This window comes from Perca fluviatilis, chromosome 14 (genome assembly GCF_010015445.1).
Source record: "Perca fluviatilis chromosome 14, GENO_Pfluv_1.0, whole genome shotgun sequence".
In the NCBI taxonomy this organism is placed as follows: Eukaryota; Metazoa; Chordata; class Actinopteri; order Perciformes; family Percidae; genus Perca; species Perca fluviatilis.
The window spans coordinates 19,736,255-19,762,747 of NC_053125.1; the positions used below are offsets into that span (position 1 = coordinate 19,736,255).

At 36.5% G+C, this 26,493-nt stretch overlaps 1 protein-coding gene and 3 long non-coding RNA genes across 5 annotated transcripts; 1 reads left to right on the top strand and 3 right to left on the bottom strand.

The window, feature by feature from the left end:
- Positions 1-290: 290 nt before the first annotated feature.
- LOC120573674 (GTPase IMAP family member 7-like) lies at positions 291-24,567 on the top strand. Of its 2 annotated transcripts, none has more exons than XM_039823568.1 (3): positions 291-299; positions 1,336-1,570; positions 23,093-24,567. In XM_039823568.1, exons 1-3 carry the CDS (start codon positions 293-295, stop codon positions 23,934-23,936), a joined length of 1,086 nt encoding a protein of 361 aa, XP_039679502.1. In that variant the 5' UTR covers positions 291-292; the 3' UTR covers positions 23,937-24,567. The 2 variants fall into 2 exon arrangements, with proteins under 2 accessions (XP_039679502.1, XP_039679501.1); XM_039823567.1 differs by lacking the exon at positions 291-299 and adding an exon at positions 306-513.
- LOC120573676 lies at positions 3,104-6,527 on the bottom strand. Its single transcript, XR_005641743.1, has 3 exons — positions 6,367-6,527; positions 4,439-4,503; positions 3,104-3,151 (listed from the first exon to the last, which is right to left on the bottom strand). It is a non-coding gene; the product is annotated as an uncharacterized LOC120573676 (long non-coding RNA).
- On the bottom strand, positions 10,251-10,571 carry LOC120573678. Its single transcript, XR_005641745.1, has 3 exons — positions 10,501-10,571; positions 10,365-10,403; positions 10,251-10,273 (listed from the first exon to the last, which is right to left on the bottom strand). It is a non-coding gene; the product is annotated as an uncharacterized LOC120573678 (long non-coding RNA).
- LOC120573677 lies at positions 18,966-19,468 on the bottom strand. The gene is made up of 3 exons (XR_005641744.1): positions 19,425-19,468; positions 19,203-19,283; positions 18,966-19,061 (listed from the first exon to the last, which is right to left on the bottom strand). It is a non-coding gene; the product is annotated as an uncharacterized LOC120573677 (long non-coding RNA).
- Positions 24,568-26,493: the final 1,926 nt, after the last annotated feature.

Sequence of the window (26,493 nt, forward strand, 5' to 3'; positions counted from 1 at the left end):
TAAGCTGTATACCAAGGCCTGCAAATGTATTTGATGGAAAAAAAAGTCCAACAAGTCTTTCTGTTTTCATAATCAGATTATCACTGAGCCAATAACGTGATGAAATATTACATGTAGTAACATGTAGTGAGACGTGCAAAATGGAGATGCGTGAAAACTCGTGCAGCATGTTTTTGTGTAGTCAGGAAGTGAAAGCAGTGGCCAGACTCAGATACAGGAAACATATTTTACATTCTGGCACTCTTTTCACTCTAACTTATAGTTGCTCCACAGTTACTTCACTTTTGACAACATGGACGGTAAGTTAATTTATTTCCGTTAATAGTAGTTAGAATGTGTAGTGAGACATCCAAAATGGAGATGCGTGAAAACTCCTACAGCATGTTTTTGTGTAGTCAGGAAGTGAAAGCAGTGGCCAGACTTAGATACAGGAAACATATTTTACATTCTGGCAGTCTTTTCACTCTGACTTATAGTTGCTCCACAGTTACTTCACTTTTGACAACATGGACGGTAAGTTAATTTATTTCCATTATTTCAGGATTGAACACATTAAGTTGCAAAATGTAGAATTTAAATAATAGCTGTTTTGTTTTAAATACTTTTTATAGTGCACAGGTGCTACACTTAGATGGCTGACATACTGTTTTTCTTCATTTTTGTTACAATCACACAGTATGTACTAATACTTAAAATCAAGTGATGTACAGAACCGATCCTAAGTGTCATTATGAGGCTGTTCTGGTCAGATTTGAATGGATTGTATCAGCTAATATAAAGCCGATCAAAACTGAACTCTATTGTGTTTTGCATGCTGGTGCTGCAGCGCTGCTTCATTTAATGACAGCCAGGCTCTACGCTGTGAGCATTTAGTTTAATTTGAGAGTGAAATTTTGAATCTGTGAAAAATGATTTGATTGCATTTGCAAATTCTGTTGTTTAAAAGTGTTATTTCAATCTGTCGGATACACATTTAATCAAAATTAAAGTAAATAGGTATCAGATCTGACCATCACAATATTAAAGGACTCAGAACAGGGTTGGGGCAAAAAATATACTTGATCATCCCTAAAGCTGTTTACAAAATTGTCCTTAGTAGTCTTTCCCACTACTTCCCTTCACATGTTAAAAAGTCAAAAGACTTTATATAAGATAACATATAAGATATATGCTTGTTGCCGGTCTCTTTTAATGTATTGACATAATTCTTCTAGTACTAACTACTTTTGACCATTGAGGATTTTTATTGTTATTGAGTTTATCTGTATTTTTTTTACATAAAAACAACCAAAATACAAAGGCATATTATTATTGATGAACATTATTCTTTTTCAGTGTCAAACACAAGGAGAATTGTCATCTTGGGAAAAACTGGATCTGGGAAAAGCAGCCTGGCTAACACCATATTTGGTGAGGGACTGTTCACAATCGGCCACACTCTCAAATCTGAAACACGAAAATGTGAATCAAAAACCAAATCTGTTAATGGAAGAAGCATCACTTTGATCGACACTCCAGGTTTCTTCGACACAGAGATATCTGAGGAGAAGATGAAGCCTGAGATAGTGAGGTGTATCACAGAGTGTGCTCCTGGTCCTCATGCTTTTCTCATTGTGCTTAAAGTGGAGAAATTCACAGAGCATGAGGAGGCTGTCATCACTAAAATAAACGAGTACTTTTCTGAAGAAGTTTACAAATATGCAATACTTGTATTTACTCATGGCGACCAGCTCCCTGAAGGAAAGACAATTTTAAAGGATTTAGTCTGCCAAAATTAGAGCGTCATGGCGCGTAGTTGTGAGTCAGAAGACGCGTCCCTCACAGGAGCCAGAATGAAAGTTTTTTGACGTCTTTTCTGGACGTTGTATAGACGTAAATTAAAGACGTTCTAACGGACGTAGTTTAGACATCCAGAAGACGTTCTCACAGGAGCCAGAATGAAAGTTTCATTGACGTCTTTTCTGGACGTTGTATAGACGTAAATTAAAGACGTTCTAGGACGTAGTTGTTAGACATCCAGAAGACGTTCTCACAGGAGCCAGAATGAAAGTTTCATTGACGTCTTTTTAGGACATTATTTAGATGTCAAAAACGTGCTAAATATGTCATTTTTAGACTGCCAGAATAAAAGTTGTATTAGATGCGTTTTCTGTAGAAATGTCAAAGATGACTGTTAAGATTCTGTTAAGAAAGGCTTCTATTAACATGGAAATCCCATCTGGACATATTTGCAAGGATCAAAATAAAAAATAAAAAAATGTTTACTTCAAACAATGGCGTTGAGTGAGTTAGTTCTCACTCGAGAAAAACCCAGTTACTCATTGTTAATGGTTGTCGTGTCATGAAACTGCAGACAGACCATAGACCTAAATTATTTGAAAGAATATGGATTATATTGATTATTCAATTGAATAATTTTTTAGTTTATATAGTCTTGCATTTTTGTATCTTATCAATATAATTGTAATAAACTGCTTACCATTTTTCTTTAAACAAACTGATCACTTCAAGAAATCAACTATTTAAATTTCAAAATATATTTTTATTAGTAATATTTAGAAAAACTTAAAACCAGAACAGCAGTTTAAATTAAACCAACAACACACTAATACTTAAAACAAGAACAGCAAGTATAAATTAACACAATAACATAATAAAACTTAAAAGTCAGAACAGTAAGTAAAAATAAAAGTGCTATAAAATTTTGTAATATTAGCACAGTATATTTATTTATTTATAACCACCACCCCTCTACTCCCAGGGGCATGTTTTAGGTGGTCCGATGCCAACGACTTTATTTGGGCCTCTGTGGCAGCTACGTCCCATTTCATGACAGCAGCTACAATCAAAGCAAAAAATCCTATGTAAAATAAATCAATTCAAATGCCACTGTTGTGGTTTAGCTTGCAGCATAGATACAGATTATGCTTAGATGAAAATTTGAGTAACATCAATTAAATGAAATAGATCACAAATTAAGTAAAATTACATCAAGCCTGATATTAAGCATTCCACACATATTTTTTAAAATTACCATAATATAAATCTTACCTTTTATTGCTGAAAACAATTTCTTGTCTTCGAGCCCAATTTTATCTTTTTCCCCTTCCCTTTCAAATTAAACAGTGTCATTAGGTTGTTGGTGAAGAGCCTAATCCAATCCAAGACAAAAATAATATGCAATTATTCCACCACATGCAGAATTGTCTTAAAAAAAAAAACAGTGATTTTGCATTGGCACAGCCACACTATTTTTAACCTTCATCAAATTGCCTGAAAAGACACTATACAATATAACCATATCTCTACATACATTACACCTCTTAGCTGAGAAGGACATAGGGCTTCATAAATTAGCCAGTTAGCCTTAGTGGCTACTAACAAATTGGCTGGCCGCATGAGCCTGGCGTTTTGTTGTGTGGCTGGCGCGCTGCGTACATTTTTCTCTGTCTTTGCACACCAGAACGCTGTCTGACGCTGCTGCGTAGCCTTGTCTGTACACATACGTTTCCAATTGATTTACTACAGTAGTACACTTCATGTTAAACATAAAAATATACTGATTTGATTTGAAGACAACTTTGGAAGTATTGACTTTTATTCAAGTAAAAAGTATTGAATTTTTTTTATTACATTTATATCTGCATTTATGTCAAAACCTAGAGACTTTCAAAACAACATGTTATCGCGTGAAAAATGAGCGGCGGTTCTATTTCTAGTATGCATGCGTTTTCGGTGCGGCATTCTGGGATTGGAGCCAGGCAAAGCCACGGTGCCACTCGCAAATTAGCCTTGGGAAGAAATTTCTTATGGTGTAACATACATGTTCAAAAGTTGTTTTAGTCGTACAACAGAAAACTCAGATTGGACAGATAGTCTAGATAGCTGTATGGATTTACCCTGCAGAGATCTGAGGGAGCAATTTACATAAACGACAGAGTTTAAAGTTGTATTAATTTAATAATTAATTTTAAAGAAAGATAACAGAAATTTGGCCAAGAAGAGTGAAATCTGGTGGAATTTCCCTCTCGATGCTCTCTTTTGTCCGATGAGCCCATGTCTGTCTCTCCTTCTCTCCCCTTAATCCTCCGGTTATTGTTGTTGTTGGAAACCAGAAATAGGGCTTTTTTTATTCAACGTGAGGGAATAAAACAGGGAAGTAAACCGCTGCATTTTATTTTAATGACCATCCGTTTAAATAAAAGTGCATATGTCATCTCTAAGGTGGCTTTGACTTACAAATGTAGCCATTTTCATAAAATATAATATATACAGTTTATCTTTTAGCACTATTTAGCTAAAAACACCAAGATATAAAAACTATCCATATTGCCAAACCCTAGTGCACAGTCCTACTCTTTACTTAAACCAACAACTAAACCAAACTACCAAATGAAAACAGATTACGGATCTGTTAAGTTAATAAGTAAATAAATACCTGTCCATCACTTTGTGCGTGCAGTCCTTTACATCTTTCCCACCCACTCTTGCCAGCTGACAAACCTATAATTAAAAAACACATTCAAATATATTAATGGTAAAAAATTGAGAACATTTGGGTCCAGTTGTTTTCTGCGCGCCCTAAAAACATAACATGTAAACCATACAAAATCATATGTATAATCATGAAATAATTGAAATATTTTAACTCAAATATAAATTTTTTTTCCAAAAACATTTTATCAGCAGGTAAATACAAAAAGCTGAAAGAAATTTGCTGGATCGATATTGAAATGTATCAATATATAAGATCTCTGCTTTATTACTCTCTTGCATATATTTTCTGGCATAAGTACGGCTGCAGGGTGTGTCTCCTTACAACAAAATTAGCACGCATAATCTTTTGGAACCATATCACCCTGACTGACTTGCAGCGTTGGCAAAAGAAAACTCCTGCTGTTCGGATGTTGCCATTTCTGATATATTAACATTTCAACATTTTAATTAAAGAAATATACTACAGTTTGATCAGAAATACAAATTTTATTATGATAAGCAAACTTAAGTTACCTAAGACATCACCTACCACTGCATGTGTAGTATATGAAGTGAAAAGTGGAAATAAGTAGGGATGCCGATATTGGATTTTGGCCGATATTCGATATGCCGATATTTTCAAACTTGTTTTTGTCGATGCCGATATCGATATTTTTCCCCTGATATATTTACACTTTAATTGTACTGAAGAGAAATTCGGCTCTCCTGTAGCTACCTTTACCATATTACACTCATGTGTTGTAGATAAGGCAATACACAAGACAAACAAAACACATTTAATTCTACCATGTAGATTTTACAAATCTCCACTGAAAAAAATGGTACATTATTTCACTTAGAGAATAAATGATATGCCAGTGCCACATTTACATTTTAAGTTAAAGACTTCAGTACTTATGAATAAAATAAATAAAATTTCAAATAAAAAATGACATCTTTTACTTGAGCGTCTACCAATCCTCCACCACACACCATAATTATATCGGCTGATATATATGCGGCAGAAATAATCATATCGATGTTGTGCCGATACCGATGTTGTGCCGATAATATCGTGCATCCCTAGAAATAACACCTGTTTTCCGGTTAGAACGTTCTGTGTTCCGCATAGCCCCCTATTGGCATTAGTCAAGTCAAGTTAGTGCTGGGCGGTTTGACCAAAAATTTATATCACGTTTTTTTTTTTTATAATGATGACGGTTTTCCGGTTTATGACATTTTTTAATTTTATTTTCATGCATAGTCAAGTGTTCAATGCATTTTCTACTTGTTGAGAGGAATTACTGCAGTAAATTGACTTAGCATGGTCTATTTTACTGTCATTAGTGAATATTGTAGAATATTTCCACACTAGTAATAAAAGGGTTTGCATGGCCCTGGAAAAATATGCTGTTGCTTACAAATAAGAGCCAGTCATGCTTCTAATGTAGTGAGGAATCAGAATGCAAAGACAATTGTAGTCAAAATTCAGGACTTTAACTTTTCAAATTTCACTTCTTTTTTTTTTTTTTTTTTTATAAAAACCAGTACAAAAAATAGAACAACTTGCAATACAGGTACATTACACAGTATTCAAGTAAATATAAAAAGGAAATATAAAACAAATGACTTAGTGAAGTTACAATTTGCATTAATATTACATACACTATCACACACACACTCTCTCTCTCTCTTTCAATAAGTGTTTATGTTGAGAGGAATGGATTCCAAATGGCTGTTCTCTATCATTTTACATTCAAAGCTCTGGTTTTTGTGTTTAGCGTGAAAGCTCAGCGTGATTGCCACCAACTTCGGGATAACTATCACGAATCGTTTGTTAAGGATAATCAATAGGATTGTAAACCTCATTAGAGGTTGAAAAATTCTTACCAAGGTTTCAAATTTGTTTTTATCAGAAGAGAAGCCTCCTCCCTCTCGAACTCTTCCAAGGTGTTAATCTTTATGATCTCAATGCTAGATTTAGGCATGCTCCTCTGGAGTTGTTTGACCTCATCAGTGAGAGTCACCAGCTTTGTCAGCACTATTTTTTGGAATTCTGGCAATAATGACAAATTAAGAAAAAAAAATTACTCACTATAATCATGGTTCTCTGGTAACAGCAAGGCATTTCAGTAAAAGTGTGCTCTATAGAAATCCCAGAAAAATGAATAACTATTCAATTTGTTACATAACACTATTTAACAGGTAAACTTTAACCCTGTATTTGACAAATCAGTTGTATTAAATAACAATTTTATTAAGAGATGGTTGTCATAAATGCCAAAGCATTAAAATTAAAACCTGAAGTCCTGATTCACCAGTTACAAAAGGTATGTAATGTATACATAAGTAATTAGTCTGGGTGTTACATGAAAATATTCTTGTACTTCACAACTTCTGACAGGGGGAATGTGGTTGGCACATCCCTATTATAACTGGACATTTCATGTGAAGACCTAAGCAGGAAAAAAAAAAAGTGTGTGAAGCGATCAATATATTTAGAACACTTGCACAATGTGCCTCATTGAGTGATACAACCAATGACATTCACCATCTATGCAGACTGATCTCATGAAATAGCGTATGTATGACAGGCCAATTCGTATTTCCATTTGTAGCGTGCTATTAACCCGCGCATAATCGCTTTTGCGTGTTTATCAAGCGCCGTTTGTTGTCCATTGACTTAACGTTAAATGACTATAACAGGGTTTCTGCAGGTATCAGCAAATCTTATTTCATGCTTTTTCATGCCATTTTTCATGCCACTTTAAACTAATTTAATGCCCATGTTCAACTGCAGATACTTTCACACACAAATTGTAAGCATTTGACAATGCCAATTTTTATATTTGAAAATCGAAATTTAACTGTCAGATGGCTCACAAGACGGTTTACAGTCATTAAACGCATAACACAAAGTGCTTCACAAAATAAGAACACAGAAATACAAATATTTAAAACACTGTTCACTGAGCAGCTAAGCGTCTCTGCCCATCGGATCTCAAAACAACATGCACCGATAATTAAAGGGGTGATAGAATGATTATATAGGGTTATTTCCCTGTTTCTTATGGTCTCCTAATGGGGTATGTAACATTGGTTGGGCTGAAAATGGCCTGTTTGATATTTTACTGGCCCTTATGCATCCCTGTGTTTTGGCCCTATTTGTAACAAGAGCTTTTCTTCCAAATATGGTATTCTCATAAATATTTAGATGAGCTGCGCTGATTGGTTGGCGACTTGCCATACGCATACACATTAGAGACGCGCTGATTGGTTGGCCGAATCCCCAATACACACACATTAGAGGCGAGCTGATTGGTTGAGCCGAATCCCCAATACACACACATTAGAGAAGCGACAGAATCTCATATTCCAGACACTGCAATGTTTCATTACCAAATTCACTTTCCGTACTTCTGAGACTTTTTAAGCGAGAAATCAACTATAGAAATCTCAAATATGGGCTGTTTTACAAAAATTGATGGCTAATTGCAAATTTGGTAAGGCGTGTCGGACTTTAGGAGCTCCACACAGTCTGGCGGGAAGCGGGTCTGCTGGGCTCCATACCGAAGGCCAAAGTCACTCTTTGTGGAGACTACACTACCGGGGCTCAGCGGCGTCTGGCATAACTATAATATATTCACGGTTTGAATTTACGTCCGCCACTTACATAAACATCATTCCCTAATGTCTTATAAAGCTAACCGTTGTGTCGATTTGATTTTAAGGCATTTCTCTGAGCGTGAGCGTCTTTGTAGGACTAGCAGCTGCTTGTATATGTCCCATTCATTACAATGGGAAATGCGTAGCTAGCTAGCTACACTATCGGCATAACTAAATTATATTTACAGTTTGAATTTCGTCCAGCCACTTATATAACATCATTCCCCAGTGTCTTATAAAGCTAACAGTTGTGTCCGATTTGATTTTAAAGGCATTTTTATGAGCATAAAGCGTCTTTGTAGGGACGAGCAGCTGCGTGCATATATATGTCCCATTCATTACAATGGGGACATATCGCAGCTTGCTCACTACCATAACTAAAGTATATTTACAGTTTGAATTTCGTCACGGCATGGATATTACAGGTTCCTCAAGGTCTTACAAAGCTTAGCTAACACTTGTCCATTTCGGTTCAATTGAATGTATTTTTGTGAATGTCAGAGTTAGGAGGAGGCTAGCTCTCATTGATGGACTCCATCTCACGGCTCTATCAATGAGACTTCGCGGACAAGAGGTGTTTATTTCCCCGATTGTTTATTTAAATAATTCCAAAACACATACCCATTATAAGATTAGCACTGGAACCTGCGGACTGCGGTAAAGATTGCGGCGTAACAAGCTCGCTGATCAGCGCTCTCTCACTCCATACACGGGCATTTAGCTAGCAGGAAGATTTTCCCATTTTTCCGTCATTTGAAATTTATTCCGTTCTTTTGCCACAGCGTACACTCTCTCACATAGACCCGTAGACTCACCGACGTTGCATTACTAGCATCCGTTGTTGCGACTTTGTGCACCAACCCGTAAAAAACGCCAATACTGTCTGTGACCATTACGCTATACTTCTGATCAAAATTAGATTTAGATGTTTATATAATCAAAATAAATGCGTTGAAAAACAATGTTTTTATTCCATCAAGTTTACATAATTTTTAATGCCCCGGACATCGGGAAGTTAATGCTTTTCATGCCATTTCATGCCTTAATTTTCACAAAATCTATTTAATTACTTTTCATGCCTTTTAATGACCCGTGGAACCCCTGTATAAATATATGACCTACCCCAACCCGTCCCTAAATCTAACCCGTCACTGGGGTTAAGAACATTTATTAATCTTTTCATACCATCTTAGGGAAAAAATATCACTCCCCAGATATAGATATTCATTTTTGTTCCGTTTCACGCTGAACTTTAATGGCTTTGACATACCACAGCGGACTCACTGTGACATTTAACGGGTAGACTGACCGCGTGAATAACATCTTACCACAGCGGGATAGCTCAAAATGCGTATAGATAACACCCCACTTGGCATGAAGTGGCGTGTATGTTTATGCAAAGTCATGATGTCATGTTGATCTATGGACTACCTTCCACAGCCTGGGACCTGTTGTACACCTGAGAACCCAAACTACCAACATTAGTTATCCAGTATGAATAGTATTATTCATGCTAATTTGATATTCAATAAGACAAGCCAAATGTAACTGGCAATACTCACCTGCTTAGTTATTCGGCCCACAGACCTGGATGAACCTGTAACCGCAAAATGTAGCCATTATCAATAGTGCTAATTACCTATGCTAATTTAATATTCAATAAAAACACTACTGTGCCTGGCTATACTTACAACTAATTGAACTGTCCGGCCCACAGACCTGGACCTGGGCGGATCTGTGGAACCCAAAACTGAAACATCAGTTTGTCACGACCAATTAGTAACCTGCATACTAATTTTGATAATCTAAAAATGAAAAGTTAAACTCACCACAAGTTGACCTGTCCAAAGACCTGGGTGTGCTTAAGCAAGTCAGAGCAGAAACATCAGTCATTCATTATCGGTAGTCCTAGTGACCTGCCTGCAATATTCAGTAATGAAAGGCTATACTCACGACTAGTTGTCCTGTCACGGCCCGCAGACCTGGCTGTACCTAAGCAATGCAGAACAGAAACATCAGTCAGTCATTATCAAGTGTTAGTTACCGGCTGCCTGCTGATTTGATAATCTGGAAATTAAAGTTAAACTCAGCGACTAGTTGTCCTATCCGCGGCCTGCAGACCTGGGTGAACCTAAGCAATGCAGAGCAGAAACATCAGTCAGTCATGATCAACAGTCCAGTGACCAGCCTGCAATATTCAACAATGAAAGAGTTAAACTCACGACTAGTTGACCTGTCACGGCCCGCAGACCTGGGTGAACCTAAGCAATGCAGAACAGAAACATCAGTCAGTCATGATCAACATTGTTAGTAACCTGCATACTAATTTGATAATCTAAAATGAAAAGTTAAACTCACCACTAGTTGACCTGTCCAAAGACCTGGGTGTGCCTTAGCAATGCAGAGCAGAAACATCAGTCATTCATTATCCAACATTGTTAGTTACCTGCAGCACTGAATTTGATAATCTAGAAGTGAAAGGATTGAGCTTTCTCACCACTTCTAGTTGACCTGTCAAAGACCTGGGGCTAAGCAATGCAGAGCAGAAACATCAGTCATTCATTATCATTAGTCCACAGGTGACCTGCCTGCAATATTCAACCAATGAGGCTATACTCGACTAGTTGTCCTATCCGCAGCCCGCAGACCACGCTTTAAACGATACAGAACAGAAACGTATTGGTCAGTCATTATCAAGTGTTGTTGGTTACAAAACGCCTGCTGATTTGATAATCTGGGTAAAAGTTAAACTCACATTAGACGTCGCAATGTCGGCGGGAGCTGGGTGAACCCACAGCAATTACCGCAGGCAGAAACATCAGTCAGTCATGATGCAACAGTCCAAGTGACCAGCTACCGTATTCAACAATGAAAGCTGCCTACGACTGGATTGACTAATCACGACCCGCAGACCACGGGTGAACCTAAAGCAATACAGAACCAGAAACATCAGTCAGTCACTTGATCCAACATTGTTAGTTACCTGCATACTAATTTGATAATCTAAAAGAGTTAAACTCACCACCACTAGTTGGTACAATCGCCTACCCAAAGGGCCACAGCTGTACCCTGACAATGCAGGCAGAAACAAACATTGGTGATTCTTTATCCAACTGATTGATGACCAGCCTGCAATATTCAACCAATGAAGCGTTATACTCGACCAGTTGACCTGTCGCGGCCGCGAAGACCTGGGGTGAACCCTAAACAATCGAAAGTATGATCCAGTCGCGATAGGAAGAAGTAGATGATAGAAGTAAGTAGGGCTGCACAATTAATCACATTTTAATTAAAATACTTAAAATTTGTTAAAGGCGAATGCAAAAGCTGGCATTGCAATATCAGTAAAATTAATTGCAATTAGATATTTTCCTAATATCGTGTGATCACAGTAGTGATTACTTGCATGTTGATTTGGTATTCTAAAAATAAAAATAAAACTTTGGAACGAATTGTTAAATTAAAATATAATTTGAATAGTAAAAAAAATATTATTTGATTACTAAAATCACAAAAATGCTCGATATTGATGAACAATTGGCTTTATAAACAGAGCTACTTCCTGAACTTCAGCTGCCCGTTTCGCTTTGTGCCTCGTTTGTTATTATTGGGACAAACTGATGAATCCAGGTATGCTTTGGCCTATGTAGTCACAGCAACACTAATCAGACACACCTGGATTAATCGAGTTTGTCCTATAATGTCAGACAGAAACAAAGAGCTGGCTGAAGCTCGAAGTAGTTCAACTGCATAAAACCAATTCAAGTAAATTCAAGTTAGCGAGAGTGCTAAATATAAGGCAATGTGAGGTTTTTAGTTTACTGAGCTAATGTTATGTATCATGTAATGTTAGTGACAGCCGCGGCTGGGATTCGGAAGGATGGGTAATAGATTTAACATTAAGTTTAAAATTGTCATCCACCGCCAAAATGCTTATGTTATCATTATCATTAGACAGCCAATTATGTTTTGTTTCAAATTATTCTAATGTTTCATTACAGTGTTGATAATGCATAATAGTGAAGTATTGCGGGCTTCATTTGAGCATTAAATATTTGAATATTAAAAGAAAAAATGAAATTTGAATAGTATTAAATGGGAAGATTGACAGCTCTACTCACCACTATTTGATCTGTTGACTCCACTGACAACAAAGACAGATAGTTTAATACAAATACTTAACTTAAAATTTGAATCTGGTTAAATGCGCATGGTCATCTTAGTAACAACTCACCATTCTTTAACTTGATTGGTGGAGTGGGAAATACTGGAATTATTGGACTGGAATCTTAGTAAATAAGGGTATAGCAAAATTAACAGACAGTTTACTTGATTTTTGTAACTGAGCACAGGCAACTTTTCAATACACATTAAATGGCAAAAAAAAATTTTTTTTTCTTCTTCTCCTTTCTTCTTTTTTTTTCTGCAGTCGCCTTCAGACAGGTCAGATCCTTTTAATATTAAAAACACGTTGCAATTGTAACATGAGTTTGTGTGTTTTCTCTATTCAACAAATGATGGGGACATACCTTCAACAAAATCGTCAAAATGTTTTTTTTTTTCATCCTTTTTTGGACTACAACCTCTTCGTCTTCATCTTCTTCACATAGTTCAGCATGGCTGGTTTGATCGTAGTCTTCACACTCATGGAAACTTTCTGCAAAGACAGCAAGCATGTCATCAAAGCTTATATCAATGTATAGTCCACATAACTTCTCCAATTTGTTTTACCATTGTATCAATATATAAGAGGTTTCCGAGGTAATTTTACTTTCAACAATGGGAAAGTTTCCCAGTCCTCCTTAGGAGCCACATGGTTGTCAAAACAATATTTTGCCCTCGTCTTTGGCCATCGAAGGGTTTTCTCAGCTACATTAACCCAGGCATCAGGGATGGTCCCCTCCATTTCCTTCCATTTATTTCTATACACGGCCCTGACGAAAAGCATAACCGCAACAAAATGAATATAATAAATAAATGAACTATTATATATATCAAGTCAAGTCACGTTTATTTATATAGCGCTTTTCACAATAAAGATTGCCACAAAGCAGCTTCACAGTGTAGTGTATATATATGTATATATATATTTACTCACTGCTCTTGACTAAAGAACTTTTGAAGCTTTAATAAGGATAAGTCTATATTTATTTATTTATATTTTCGGTGCAGGTTGTTTGATAATTAAATTTCGGTATATGTCCAAGGCCTACCAGTTAGACAGTAAGGGCACAGGTAAATAGGACATCTTTACTGTTGTACTATTGTGACAAATAAGCAAGTTTGCAGTATTGCTAAGATGTCAATATTTAGTTTAATTATATTTTATTTTAGAAGCACAGTGCATTTAGTTTTTGCTTGTTTCGAGATTTGAGTTGAGCAATACACATTTCATGCAAATCATGCACCCATTTACATACCCAGTATATACTCAACGCGTACCTAATGTCTTGCCAATCTTCATGAGAATGTTCAATGCCATGCAGCAGAGGAATCATGACAGAGCCATTGTTGAAAGGAAGGCAGGCTACTTTTCGACCAAGGTCTTTTTCCTTGACTTCTTTTCTTCTAAGTCTCCGGCCATTCCCTATGTAAGCAATGTTCAAGAGGTTTTGCGGACATGGTTTTGTCAAACAGGTTGACGAGTGTGTCTCTGTTTTACCACATCGCAAACAACTGTACCATCTCCCCTCCCTCTCTTGAACAAAAGCAAAGCTCTCATCTTCCAGAAGGAAACAGCTGTCTCTTCTTTTTGATGAAATGTACATTTGGGGCTTTGCTTTGCGGGCAGTGGAATTCCCCTGGGCATGTTCAATTTCGACCAGGGGTTTGGACACCTGCGCTAATGGATTTTGGCCAGTCCTGACCAATCTTTTGATCTGCTGCAAATAGTTCTCATATGGAAAGCAACATATGTCATTTAAAACACCACAAGCGAGAGACATCTTCATGGATGTGTAACAGGGCATGCACATTGTACACCGTAAATGTTTTTCCATAGAGTGCAGGGCAGCTAGAAACAAAAGTGCCTCATCAGATCAGCAGAAAAATCCAAATAGGCAGCTCTTTTCCTCTCATCTAGGTCAGCATGATGGATACTGCCACGGTTAATGTCAACAAAGTGAGCATACAGCTGTAGAGGAGACTGTATTTTTTAGTACTATGGGTCCGATGTACAGAAGAACACGGAGAACTCTGTGGCTTCCACCTGTCCAACTCCTGAAGGCCCCGGGGCTGTCGTGCAAACTCACTGGGCATCTGGCGCCGTAGCAGGTTTAGTTTTTGTGAGATTTCATTTTTTCTGTCTCAGAGAAAGCCTACACAGTTTTGGGCCTCGAGTGAGGTACACCAACAACCGCCTAACAACTCCCAAGCAAACCGTATGCATATAATCCAAAACAAAGGCACTGACACAGGGAATCCCAGCAGCTATTAAAGGGCTAGATCCATTTTGATGGCAGGAATACTCTAACTGACTAAATCCTTCATCTGTGCGCAAGGTTGATGTCATCTGATTGAAGACAACTCTTCTTTCAACATACTGACCTTTCACTTGGCACCTCTCAACGCTGTCTATGCAGTATGACCTTTAATGCATTTTAAATATGCTCTTGCGGGTGCATCACAGATAAAGGTACGAACATTTACGGCATACTTTTTTCTCAACGAAACACCAGGCCATTCTGTTGGAGATTTTGAACTCCTCAAAAAGTCATGAAGATACGCATCAAGGGGCTCAGGTTTGCTTTCCCCCCGGGTACAATGCCACAATAAATGGACTGAAATTGCTAAATGTAACCAGTATTGGCGAACTGGACTTTTTTTACTTTTGGTCTCTTTTTTTTTTTCCCCCGGCTGAACTATTTTTTTTTTTAAATTATACTATCATTGCGTGAATGACTGTCAATGACTTGAGGAGTGTCTAGTTTAATGTGCGTGCATCTTTAGGGATTACATGTCCATGATCCTTAGAATCTGCAACAATTCATTTAGGGACCTATTAGTAATTTGATGTCTTGTACTCCACTCTTCGAAGTCATTGCCGATGTTTCTAACTTGGACCTCTGGTTCAGGGTTCAAAATCTCCACATCTGATTCACATATTCCGATGTCAGTGTCAAAGTCTGAACCATCAGTGGTCACACTGATGCTGTGGTCATCAGTATTGCTTCCACCATCATCATTGGTTGTTTCCTCTCTGTCATTTTGTGGTTATTCGTCATCAATTGTCACCGCAGTGTCTTCGTCAGAGTGGAGAAGTTCATTGATGTCTGCTCTACGTTTCCTCCACATTCTTAAATAGGCCATCTTTAACCCTTAAGTTGAAAGTGTCAAAACAAAATTCAGTAAAATTAAATATTTTGAGTGTGCACACACACACACACTAGAGATGTCGGATGTGCGGATGTCGCGGAGATTGTCCGTTTTTTATATGCAGATTCGGATCACGTGTTCAGTTCCGAATAGTTTAGATAGTATAATGTATATTTGGATTACGGGCTCTCTTTGGCGTTTTTTTTTTTTTCAACAGACAAAAAAAAAACTTATTGGGTTTATTCGCTAGATTGCCTTATATTTAACAAATGAACGAAATCAATGCTCTGCTAGTTAACTGGAGATGTTTTATTTATTTGTATTGGTACATTCGTGCTGCAGGATGTTTCAAAAGTGGCATTAACAACCTTGGCAAAAGTTGTTTCAAAAACAAATTATGCCTATGCATAAAATTCTAGTCTAAGAATAGCATAGCAAACTGTGCTTAAAAATTGAGGGGTAGAACGGTATACAGAAGTTCGCGGTTCGGTTCATACCTCAGTTCGTACGATTTCGGTGAGTGTGTTAAAACCCACGTATTGTAACTTAAGCGCATTGCAGTCTACTATTCCTGACAAACTTTCATGGTTGCAGTTAGTGTTACTACAGTAAATCCATGGTGAATGTTGCTGGACACTGGATAGTTCATTCATGGCACAATGTTTCTTCCTGGTTTTCGACTTCAGCTGTTTGATCAGTTAATACAGAAATTTGAATGTTTCTAACTAGATTTCCTAACGATGGCATTACTTCTGTGGTAAATTTGATATATATATTGTATATATGGTACTTTGAAGACTAATTGTGTTGATAATATAACATTGAGACAAAAAGGTAGAGGATGAATACTTAACTTCTGTTGTCAGCTACTCAGATGAATGAGGGATCCTGGCCACAGAAAAATAAGAAAGAGAGGAAAGGGGAGAATTAATTAACAAGGGGTCACATTTCAGTACTAGTATCATATTAAGCCAAACAAATATCAAATTGTTTCTTTGCCAACTTGAGGTGAAAACAAATTCACAGTTACATCAATGGACATTGCCTAAAAAACGGAAAGTCCATGGCAAGATGTGTTTTTAAAAAATGAAATCATTAAAACTTAATAGTCTCTAATGATATGCTACTAGTGCTTATTTTTAAGAACACTATATCTATTCAATTAAGTGCTAGTAACTTATTCATTAGCTACTATTACTGATTCATTAGATACTAGTTATTATTTATTACATAGTTACGTTTTTGATACAGCCAAAGAAAGAAATGCCCAAGAAATTTCTGATTCTTTTCAAAATTGAAAAATGATTCTTTAAAATTATTTTTTTAAATAAATCTAACATCATAAAAAAAAATTCACAAAAAATTACTGTTGAAAGAGCCACATATGGACATATTTTTGGAATAGGCTAATGTCATGTTGCCCTAAGGGGCACGTCACACAGCAGCGTTTTTGCGTTTTTACGACACCATGGGAGAGCATGCGCATGGAAAACGGGTGTGAACTGCGTTGCATGATGGCGAGAGGTACCAGCAAATAATTAATTGATTTCAATATTAGTTTAATACAAACACTTGATTGTTACGTGTTTGTACTTGTATACTTTATTCATTGTGCATTAAATAATGTTAACAGATTAAATTTATTAATTTTAACAATGTAGAATCTTTTTTATTTACCCCAAGGAGAATAATTGCTACAGTAGGCTATATAACTATTTTTTATTGTTATTTTATTATATCTAATGTTATTTAACAAATGGAATCTTATTGTAAAGTGTTTTTACTACAGTTTCCATCTTTGTAACCGTGATATATACTTTAATATATGTACATTTAAATTAAGCTTTGGTACTGAAATTTTACAGAAAATGCGTGGATTCTTACTGGTATCGGTATCGGTACATAACTGGTATCCGTGACAACACTATAGTAGTTTAATGTACTACTGACACTAAAACTCTGAAAAAATTTTTTTTTCTTAAAGTAATTTTTATTTTTGGGTGAACTATCCATTATACATATTGTCATTATCCACAATATGTATTATTGCATTTTGTATTATTGTTACACTTTATATTATATTATTACTTTATATTATTTATATTATTACATCCCTAGAAATAACCGTTCGGTTACCGAGGGCTTTCGGTTCGGTATGCATTTTCAAATTTTTTGGTTTAATATGAATATTTGTACAGTTACATCCCTAGTACTTATTTATTAGTTACTAGTACTTATTATTAGATACTTATTCATTAGATAGTAGTACTTATTTTGATGGTGACTAGTAACTATTATTTTGTTACTATTGAACACTACAGTGGCTGTTCTGACTAGTCATTATAAAGAATAAGCACTAGTAGCTGACGTTAATGAATAAGTAACGTTACTAGTAATTAATGGAATAGATAGTATCTAAAAAATATGTAATGTTATTGACCCATTTTCAGTTTTTATAAACATGGGGACTTTTTTTGGGGTGAAGCCCACTGTCCGGAAACCCCAATTATTTTTGTTTGCAAAAGTTCATTTTAACGGATGGACATGTACATGCTCAATGGATAGACATTCTGACAGGATTAAGGTTAACGTTGGTAAATCACTGGTAAATCAAAAGGTTTAGAGAAAAAAATGAATTACTTAGGCTAGCTGATCCAACTGAGACTAACAAAAAAAATCGGTAACACTTGATAGTCCACTTTAGACAGTCTACTAACTATAAGTAGCGTTGCAACTACATGTCAACTAACTGTCATTAGAATATTAGTAAGCTGTCTGCTTAATATCTACTATCACGTTATTTTGTTGGTCCCCCAACAGACATTCTACTGACTATAATTAACTTGCCAACTACAAGTCAACTAATTCTCCTAAATCGATTCCTAACACCTAACCTAACAGTCTACTGACTGTCTACTACAACTTACTAATACTCTAATGAGAGTTAGTTAACATGTAGCTGCTAGTTGAAAAGTTACTTAAAGTTAGTAGACTGTCTAAAGTGGACTATCAAAATAAAGTGTAACCAAAAAAACTTTTAGATATTTTGAAAACTACTCACTATTAGTATTACCCTATTATAACAATGTTACTTACAAAGTCCTTGATGGGACGTCGACTCAAGTGTAACACCGTCAAACTACGACAGCCTTCCTTGGCAACTAAGCTAGCTAGCTTAAGTAGCTAGCCGTCCTTTTAGAGGGAAAAAAACATTTGAATTACTTAGCTGAACCAACTTGGACTTCCGAAAAATCTTTATGATATCATTTCTGGAATCACTCAGTATAACCAATATTATAACATTACTCACAAAGTCCTTGATGGGGGCGTAGACTCAAGTGCAACCCTGTCAGACAGCAACCACGAGGGCGCAGCTTAAGTAGCTAAGCGACCTAGCACGTCCATTTATAGGGAAAACAAATTGAATTACTTAGCTGAACCAACTTGGACTAAAGAAAAAAACTTTGATAACATTTTAGAAACACTCACTATTAGTATTACCATATTATAACAATGTTACTTACAAATTCCTTGATGGAGACGTCGACTCAAGTGCAACACCGTGAGACAGCGACACAAGACGGAGACTACTAACGTTAAGCGATCTTAGTAACGTTAGGCGTCCAGGGGGAAAAACACATTTGAATTACTTAGCTGAACCAACTTGGACTAAAGAAAAAAAACTTTGATAACATTTCGAGAAACACTCACTATTAGTATTACCATATTATAACAATGTTACTTACAAATTCCTTGATGGAGACGTCGACTCAAGTGCAACACCGTGAGACAGCGACACAAGACGGAGACTACTAACGTTAAGCGATCTTAGTAACGTTAGGCGTCCAGGGGGAAAAACACATTTGAATTACTTAGCTGAACCAACTGGTACTAACGAAATAAAAACATTATAATAACATTTCGGGAATCACTCACAATTAGTATTATCAATATTATAACATACTTACAAAGTTCTTGATGGGGACGTCAAGTGTAACACGAGCCAGCAAAAGCCTTGGTGCAGAATCGCGGCGGGCGAGGGCATGCTGCGCGGACTGCAGTCATATATCCGTCCGCCACAGAACTGATGCTGCGTTCCAGACACAGTTCTTAGCCCGTAAGTTACGACTTCAAGTCAGACTCACGACATGGTCGCGTTCAGACAAAGTCACCACAAACCCTTCTAGCTAAGCGTTAGATAGTGGCTACCTAACGTTGGACGTTAGCTATCTAGGTTACTTTACATTGCCTATTTTATGTCTATTTATTTCTACTTATCAGTGTTAATAACCGGCGTCTTTACAGCATCACATTTGTTGTTTATGTGTGTGTGACGTCAAAAACTGTAACTGGGAGCTGCCGATCTGAGTACGAGTTCACGAGTAGTAAGTTACGGGTTTGACTGCCGTTCCATGGCACTTTCACGGGTAGAAGGTGCGTGAAACACGAGTTACGGGTTGCCTGGAACGCAGCATGAAAACTTGTATTCGAGCATGTTTGATCATTATATAGATCATGTTATAAAAGTAAAAAAAAAAATCAAGTAATTGTATCACAGTTTGAAAAAATCACAGTTTGTATTTTTTATTATCACTATAAAGGTAGAACTATTTTTCACAGGGGATCGGGGAATCTTCTTGAAACCCGGAAGGTGTACCCAAACCGCCTTTTCAACCACACTTTTAAGAACAAAAACGAAAGGGGAAAAAACACTCATATCCGAAAAACATGCTTATCACTTTTTAAAAATATAATTTTATTAATTAGCATACACGTAATAAAAAAAACACGCAAAACAATAAACAATAAAAAATTGACATTTGTAGGAGTGGGTGAAAATAATTTTATATTTGGGCTTGCCCTTAGGTTCAAAGGTGGTCAGAACAGCGCCTTCAAAAAGCTTATGTGGAAATTTACATTTAGGCTACCCATCACCCTCAAACAAAGACAATGACAAATGGAAAAAATACAATAAATAAATAACTTTTTCTAGAATACATAATTTAATATAAAACTTTAGAATAATTGTCCATATTGACTGGAAGTATTTGTGTCAACGTTTACCATTCCCACATCCCAAAAATCATGTGGTTATAACTCACATTATCAGTTATTGACAGTTTGGTTTATACCTCGCCTTAAGTTTGAGGGACCAGATTTGTGCCAAACTGCCTGTATCCTCTAGGCCTACCTCTCAGAGATCAGATCGTAAAAAATCATTAGTCATCCTGCCACTGCTTTCCCCATTGTGACTGACCTGTCTAAGTTTAAAAGAGCGAGGTGACCAAAATAATAAAATTATGTAAAGGGTTGAATGCAATACAATTGTGATATTGACAAGGATCTTAAGCGTCAACTATGGCGTCCGCTCCTACAGTGTTGTGACCGTTTCGAGAGTGATAAAGGGGTGATAAGTCTGATTTTGAAGATCTGCAAGGTCTGCCAGCCAGTTAGCAAGCAAACCTGCCCTAAAAAGACTGCTTGCTGGTGAAGTGCTAATTTCAAAATGTTACTGTTACTCACATGAACACTGTAAAGCAATCGGGTGTTTTATTAATATTATGAATTACTAAAAGTCATTTGAGAATATCTGTTTCTGTCTGAATCATTATAACACACCATTACAACTATCAGTGGTTTCTTTCTTTTCATTTTTATTTATTTATTTAAATTCAATACTTACTTACCCTATTAACCCTAGATTCTTTAAAAAGGAGACGTAACAATATTGTAGTGTTGTTTTTTTTGCAAATTACTCCACACAGCTGATCAACACTGAACCAGTTGACCAAGTCCAAGTTACTCATTTTTGGAGGTGCACTCCAAAGGAGAAAGCTTATTTATTTTGGAACTGTCTTTCACAGGGATATTTTGTGGTACATTGTGTAAATTTTATCAAATATTATGTGAATCCTAACTTTGAATTTAAATTTTTTCATGAATGTAAAAAGAAAATTGATAATTTTTAAATCTGAAAAAAATCTGTTAGCTAAATTCACAAATGTAAATTTTATGCAATCTTCAAAGATTTAAACATGAAATGAAAATCTATTTTGAGTTTTGAGTTCTCTAAGAATATACATGCTGCAGTGTTTAAGGACTTAGAACTTAATCTGGAATGAAAGACTTTAGGAAACTGGAGGGACTCTGGAAATGTTACCACAATGGCAATGGTTGTTTTTTTTTAACAGCCTTTTGAGTGGGCAGCCCAAAGTGGCCTTTAACATATTTTTAATCAGTCATTAAATCTAGATGTTTGCAAATGTTTATATTGTGGCAAAATTGGACATCTTTATTCACATAATTTGTCGAATAATTCTGGATGTCAACGTACAGATTATAGCCATATGAACATCTTTCCTCAACTAGTTCTGGCTGTCAGTGGACGTTTAGATTATGGCCAGATTGAACATCTTTATTTACCATGGGCTTTATGCCCAGCTGCACTACTTCCTGAACTTCAGCCTGCTCCTTACTGTCTGTCATTATTGGACAAACTGATCAATCCAGGTGTGTCTGTTTAATGTTGCTGAGACTACATAGGTGAAGCACACCTGGATTGTCCAATAATGACAGACAGGAAACAAAGGAGCAGGCTGAAATTCAGGAAGTAGTGCAGCTGGGCATAAAGTCCATTATGGACCTTTTCTGAATGTCAACGGACGTCCAGATTATAGCAGTTGCCTAGAACGTCTTTTCTGAACTAGTTCTGGCTGTTAGTGGACGTTATGGCCAGAATGGACATCTTTATTCACGTCATTTATGGACTGTTTCTGAATGTCATCGGACATCCAGATTATAGCCAATATGAACGTCTTTTCTGAACTAATTCTGGCTGTTAGTGGACGTTTAGATTATGGCCGGAATGGACATCTTTATTCAAGTCATTTATGGACTGTTTCTGGATGTCATCGGACGTCCAGATTATAGCCAGTATGAACGTCTTTTCCAAACTAATTCTGGCTGTTAGTGGACGTTTAGATTATGGCCAGAATGGACATCTTTATTCACGTCATTTATGGACTGTTTCTGGATGTTATCGGACGTCCAGATTATAGCCAATATGAACGTCTTTTCTGAACTAATTCTGGCTGTTAGTGGACGTTTAGATTATGGCCGGAATGGACATCTATAATCCGTTATGAACCGTTTCTGGATGTCATCGGACGTCCAGATTATAGCCATTATGAACGTCTTTTCTGAACTAGTTCTGGCTGTCAGTGGACGTTTAGATTATGGCCAGATTGGACATCTTTATTCACGTCATTTATGGACTGTTTCTGGATGTCTTCGGACGTCCAGATTATAGCCAGTATGAACGTTTTTTCCAAACTAATTCTGGCTGTCAGTGGACGTTTAGATTATGGCCAGATTGGACATCTTTATTCACGTCATTTATGGACTGCTTCTAGATGTCATCGGACGTCCGGATTATAGGCAGTATGAACGTCTTTTCTCAACTAATTCTGTCTGTCAGTGGACGTTTAGATTATGGCCAGATTGGACATAATTTCTCAGTGTCATTAATCGACTAATTCTGGCTGTCAATGGACGTTCAGATCATGGCCTGGACGGGCCGACGTGATATCAACCTGTTTTGTACGTCCACGACGTCGCTTGCTCAGTGGGTAGTGAGGTGTATCACAGAGTGTGCTCCTGGTCCTCATGCTTTTCTCATTGTGCTTAAAGTGGAGAAATTCACAGAGCATGAGGAGGCTGTCATCACTAAAATAAACGAGTACTTTTCTGAAGAAGTTTACAAATATGCAATACTTGTATTTACTCATGGTGACCAGCTCCCTGAAGGAAAGACAATAAAGGATTTAGTCTGCCAAAATCAGCTTGTGAGTGATCTAGTGGAGAAGTGCGGCGGCCGCTGCCACATTGTTGATAATAAATACTGGAAGAACAACCGGCAGGATGAATACAGGAGCAACCAGTTCCAGGTGAAGGAGCTACTTAACACAATAGAGAAGATGATTGAGTCAAACAAAGGAAGCTGCTACACCAATGAGATGCTACAAACAGTGGAGGAAGTAATACAACAAGAGGTGGAGGCCATTAGACGGTCATCAGGAAACATGTCAGAGGAAGAGATCAGAGAGCAGGCTAGATTCAGCACATTTAAGAAGTTTTGTATCAGACTGGCAGGTACTGCAACAGGTGTGGTGTTAGGAGCTCTTCTTGGTGTAGTAGTGAGTGTTGGAATAGTTGTCATAATTTTAAGGGCAGTAGGAATAACAGTAGCAGCAGCAGTAGCAGCAGTAGGAGAAACAGCAGCAGTAGCAGGAGTGGGTGTATCTGCTGCAGTGGGAGCAGTGATGGGAGGTGTTACAGGATATGCTGAAGCTGAGGGAGCAGACACACCATGGGAAGCAGCAAAGAGGGCAGCAGAGGCTGTCAAGGATCAAGCACTATCTGTCTATGAAGCATGTGATATTTTTGACAGAGTAAAGAAAGAAAAGTCAAAACAGAGTTAAAACCAATGATGAGCCGTGCCTCTGAAAGAAGGGGTAACGAATATATCATTAATTAGTCATGTCTCCCTTTAGATTGCCAGATCATGCCTTTGAATCTGTAATCATTGAGCTAATATGTTAATTCATATCTAATATATTAAAGGTTGTGTTTTTCATCTGAGCTTTAGCAACCTATTCCTGTTTCACAAACTATTTACACTTACCTATACTTCTGATTTGATATTGTACATATCTATTTTTTAACCCAACTCCACTGATGATTTTATGATACATACTTGTAACCTGTTTTGTCATTTTTAATTTGCTCCTAATTGCAATTTTATATTTGCACTCTTTCCTACATCATATTGTAACTGCTGCACAGTAATTTCCTTTGGGATAAAAAAAGTTCACTACAGGGGTTTGATATGATGTTTAGTGCATAATGAAAATATTAAATCATTTTACCATCTTTCATAGATAAGAGCTTTAAAAAAAACGTTTTAATCAAACCAGTGTACACTGCTTTTTCTGTCTCCTGTAGAAACATTGCTCAGTTACCTTTAAATGTCACTAAATGTATGTACAACATCATTATGTTAGAATAGTTATGGTTCTTTGTGGATTACAATGTATCACCAAGACTAATAAGAAAGACGAATAAATTGAAATGTATGAAAAAATATTATTTGAGCAAATCCATGTTTTACTTGGTAGATCTAAATCAATTTGACTCTTCACTGATTTTTCTTCTAACAACATGTTGAAGTTACTTCTTTCAGTTTTTTATTTGTTAACACTGATAGCTGTAGCCCATTACTCTATGAAGTTACATTCTGTAAAGTCATACTGTATATTGGCTAAACTATCCTTAAAATGATCTCATATTAAACACTCATAGGCTAACTATTGTAACCAAACCAGTACTGGTTAATGTACTTATGAACTAATAAAAACAGAGTAAATGTTCACATTTTTTAGTGAGAGAGCAAGTAAACAAAAAGAAAACTTTAAGCTGCCAAAATATACCAAGTTGTGCAGTTTAGCAACCTCTATGGGAGCACAGTTCAACATTAAAAGAGATTTTGGCCCATGAAGTTTTATTTCAATATTCTCTTACTTCAACAACTGAGAGAGAAGCAAATGCAATAACAGGGATAACAGATACTAATGTTTTATTTTTAACCAGTCACTACACTGCCCTTGGAAATGGAATGGAAATATGGATTTTTATTTAGTGAAGTGATAAAAAATTTACAATCAGAAATCTCTGTTTTAAACAGTTTTAAAAGTTTTAAACCACATTTCCCCATGCTGTTGTGTCTAATAGACTGATGTGACCAAAAATCTTTGAATTTGGTCCAGCATTGAGCGAGATCGCAATAATGAGCCGGCGCAACTCGAGCTACAATGTAACCTAATGGGGCAATTGTGGAGCCTTGCTTTTTGTCCATAAAAGTCTCTTTTTTTTGCTACCGACAGGCTCAGATTGTTATAAAAAGTGTCTGATAACGTTTTTGATCTCAGGACGTGACTTTATGTCCGAAGACAGCGGTGTAGAGAGTGAAACGCGAGATGAGAAAAAGGCGTTTAGGGTTACATGAATTTCAAATTCAATCATTTCAAAAATGATTTATTATTTTTATTCAGGAATTCAACTGTCTGTCATGTAAACCCAAAAATACAAATAAAATATAATTGAAATCATGAACTCAAGTGTCATTATGAAACAAACAAAACAAACACAATGACTGCGCTTTAACATCAGCAACATTCAATCCAATCACTCCTTCTCATGTCTGCCTGCACGTGCACTTTCCCTACCGTGGTAAAGTTGGTTTTATATTGGACGTTGGATATTCGACACATTCGAAAAATCTATTATGCAGCTTGCCCTTTCAACCTATTCATGTCAAACCACTTGTGATGAACTCAGCTAACCACCCTACACATTGCACAAAGCTTCGTTTTTCAAAAAACCCCAAATTTAATTTTTTAAATATTTTTTTATGTAAATAAATGCTTTGAATCTATTATGCGGCCTGACCTTTTGACCTATTCAGGTCAAACCACTTGTGATGAACTCAGCTAACCACCCTACACATTGCACAAAGCTTCTTTTTTCCAAAAAAACATCCTTTAATTTTTAAAATATTTTTTAATGTAAATAAATGCCAGAAATCTATTATGCGGCCTGACCTTTTGACCTATTCAGGTCAAACCACTTGTGATGAACTCAGCTAAGTCCCCTACACATTGCACAAAGCTTATTTTTAAAAAAGAAACATCCTTTAATTTTTTTTATATTTTTTTATGTAAAAAAATGCTTTAAATCTATTATGCGGCCTGTCCTTTTGACCTATTCATGTCAGACCACTTGTGATGAACTCAGCTAACCACCCTACACATTGCACAAAGCTTCTTTTTTCAAAAAACCCATCCTTTAATTTTCTTAATATTTTTTAATATTAAAAAATGTCATAAATCTATTATGTGGCCTGACCTTTTGACCTATTCACGTCAATCCACTTGTGATTAACTCAACTAACCCCCCTACACATTGCACAAAGCTTATTTA

Bases quoted from the DNA above. Each gene is read 5' to 3' on its own strand.
- LOC120573674 (XM_039823568.1), top strand. The intron at 1,571-23,092 runs GTGTATCACAGA...GTGGGTAGTGAG, and splicing joins ATGAAGCCTGAGATAGTGAG to GTGTATCACAGAGTGTGCTC.